General features: G+C 38.3%; 1 protein-coding gene across 1 annotated transcript in view; it reads left to right on the top strand.

Annotated features, from left to right (window-relative positions):
* Positions 1-2,622, top strand: part of ints10 (integrator complex subunit 10) — a 14,511-nt gene that overhangs the window by 5,647 nt on the left and 6,242 nt on the right. Inside the window, exons 7-8 of the mRNA XM_016257871.1 lie at positions 1,156-1,238; positions 2,399-2,557. Of these exons, the coding sequence (XP_016113357.1) occupies positions 1,156-1,238; positions 2,399-2,557 (242 nt within the window). The remainder of the gene's footprint in view (positions 1-1,155; positions 1,239-2,398; positions 2,558-2,622) is intronic.

Here is a 2,622-nt window from a genome sequence, read left to right as displayed (position 1 = left end):
CTGACTGTTTGTGTGTGTGTCTGTCTGTCTGTCTGTCTGTCTGTCTGTCTGTCTGACTGTGTGTGTCTGTCTGTGTCTGACTGACTGTGTGTGTGTGTGTGTGTGTGTGTGTGTGTCTGTCTGACTGTGTGTGTGTGTGTCTGTCTGTCTGTCTGTCTGTCTGTCTGTCTGTCTGTCTGTCTGTCTGTCTGTCTGTCTGTCTGTCTGTCTGACTGACTGACTGACTGACTGACTGACTGACTGACTGGGTGTGTGTGTCTTTCTGTCTGTCTGTCTGACTGTCTGACTGTTTGTCTGTCTGTCTGTCTGTCTGTCTGACTGTCTGTCTGTCTGTCTGTCTGACTGTCTGTCTGTCTGACTGACTGACTGACTGTGTCTGTCTGACTGTGTGTCTGTCTTTCTGTCTGTCTGACTGTCTGTCTCTGTGTGTGTCTGTCTGTCTGTCTGTCTGTCTGTCTGTCTGGGTGTGTATGTCTGTCTGTCTGACTGTGTGTGTGTGTCTGTCTGTCTGTCTGTGACTGACTGACTCTGTCTGACTGACTGTGTGTCTGTCTGTCTGTCTGTCTGACTGTCTGTCTGTCTGACTGACTGGGTGTCTGTCTGTCTGTCTGTCTGTGACTGACTGACTCTGTCTGACTGACTGTGTCTGTCTGTCTGTCTGTCTGTCTGTCTGGGTGTGTATGTCTGACTGACTGACTGACTGACTGTGTCTGTCTGTCTGTCTGTCTGTCTGTCTGTCTGTCTGGGTGTGTATGTCTGACTGACTGACTGTCTGACTGTGTCTGTCTGTCTGTCTGTCTGTCTGTCTGTCTGTCTGGGTGTGTATGTCTGACTGACTGTGTGTGTGTGTGTGTGTGTGTCTGTCTGTCTGTGTGTCTGTCTGTCTGTCTGTCTGTGTCTGACTGACTGACTGACTCTGTCTGTGTGTGTGTGTGTGTGTGTGTGTGTGTGTGTGTGACTGACTGACTGACTGACTGTGGGTGTGTATATCTATCTGTGTCTCACTGACTGTGTGTGTGTGTGTGTGTGTATGTGATGTGTGTGTGTCTGCCTGTCTGTGTGTTTGTGTCTGTCTGTCTGTGACTGTAGTTTCTGCAGGTTATGATTAGTTTTAAAGTGTAAATCATGATCTCCTGTGTTACTGTTTTATTTCAGAGTTCATTAAGATATGCTCAGCATGGAAAACTGAGCTGTGGATGTGGTTTCGCATTTTCCTTACAGATATGATCATTTATCAGGTATGATTTTATTTAATATATATATTTTTTTACTTGATTGATTGATAATATAGGTCATATATAAAGTCATAACTGTAAATATACCTGTTTCTAGTTTAAGATTTTCAACAGACTGATAGAAAAAGCTGCTCACAAACCAAAGTGACGTCTGATTCGTGAGCAAGTCAGTTCTGTTCGGTCAGACAGATTCACAAATCAATCTAAATGGTTCTTTAGTGAATCAGACCGAGTCTGAATAGTTTTTTCTTTTTTTCTCTCTCTGTAAAGACCTCTTCACACCAAGATTGAAACGACAAACAAAAGCAAATATTTTGACCAATTATCATCTATGACCAGAACAGTTTTAGAATATAATAATTTATCACAGTATAATTATGTCAATGGAGCCATAGCATTATAATTATAGTTTTTATTAACATTTTGAAAATGCTTTTATTTTCATATTGGGTTTTTTTATTCATTTTAATTTTAGTTTTTTAAATTTGTTTAACTCTGTTATGTGCATTTGTTATTTTAATTAATATTTATTTTATATTAGTATTTAGATTAAATCGTCTTTATTTCAGCTTTAGTTTTAGTTTATTTCCTGTTAGTAATTTTAGTACTTCAACTTCAGCTTATTTCTGTTAGTTGCCAAGGCAACATTTGTAATTTCCTAATTCTCTAGCTTTTCATCTAATATTTATTTGTATTTCATGTCAGCTTTATTTCATTTAACAAAAACTATTTGAATACTTTTAGTTTAAGTTAATAATAGTAATACTGTCCATCAATTTAGTTCTATGAAATCAAGTTAAAATATATCAGAATATAATTTTAATATGTCAGTGTCTCCATAGCAGTGGTATATTAGTATTATTTGTATCAGTTTTGTATTTTTATTAACATTTCGAATTTGGTACTTTTGTCATTTTATTAGTTTATTTTTTTAATATTAATTCCTAGTTTTTTTTTGTTTTAGTTTTAATTTATTTCCTCTTAATAATTTTAGAGCTTTGACTTGAAAATTCTCTCATTTTCCTTTAGTTAAAATTTTTCACCTAATATTAATTTTTATTTTATTCCAGTTATATTTCAGTTGAAAATTTTTTTTTCAATAATTTTATTTGCGGCAGATATTGCAGCTGTGTTCAGTCTTTACCCGTCTGTGTGTTGTTCAGGGTCAGTACCGGAAGGCTCTGTCCAGTCTGGCTCTGATGTCGTCACTACAGCTCCAGCAGAACCAGAACCAGAACTCGCTCTCCAGCTCCTCGAGTCTAGAGACGCAGCGGGCGATCATCCAGCTGGCCTCCTGTCACTACGCGCTGGGAGAGTACAGGGTAACACACACACACACACACACACACACACACACACTCTCTCTCTCTCTCTCTCTCTCTCTCTC

The sequence above is a fragment of the Sinocyclocheilus grahami genome, unplaced genomic scaffold (genome assembly GCF_001515645.1).
Source record: "Sinocyclocheilus grahami isolate Dianchi unplaced genomic scaffold, SAMN03320097.WGS_v1.1 scaffold1612.1, whole genome shotgun sequence".
In the NCBI taxonomy this organism is placed as follows: Eukaryota; Metazoa; Chordata; class Actinopteri; order Cypriniformes; family Cyprinidae; genus Sinocyclocheilus; species Sinocyclocheilus grahami.
The sequence above is the reverse complement of the archived record's forward strand: the minus strand, read 5'-3'. Positions and strand labels throughout refer to the sequence as shown.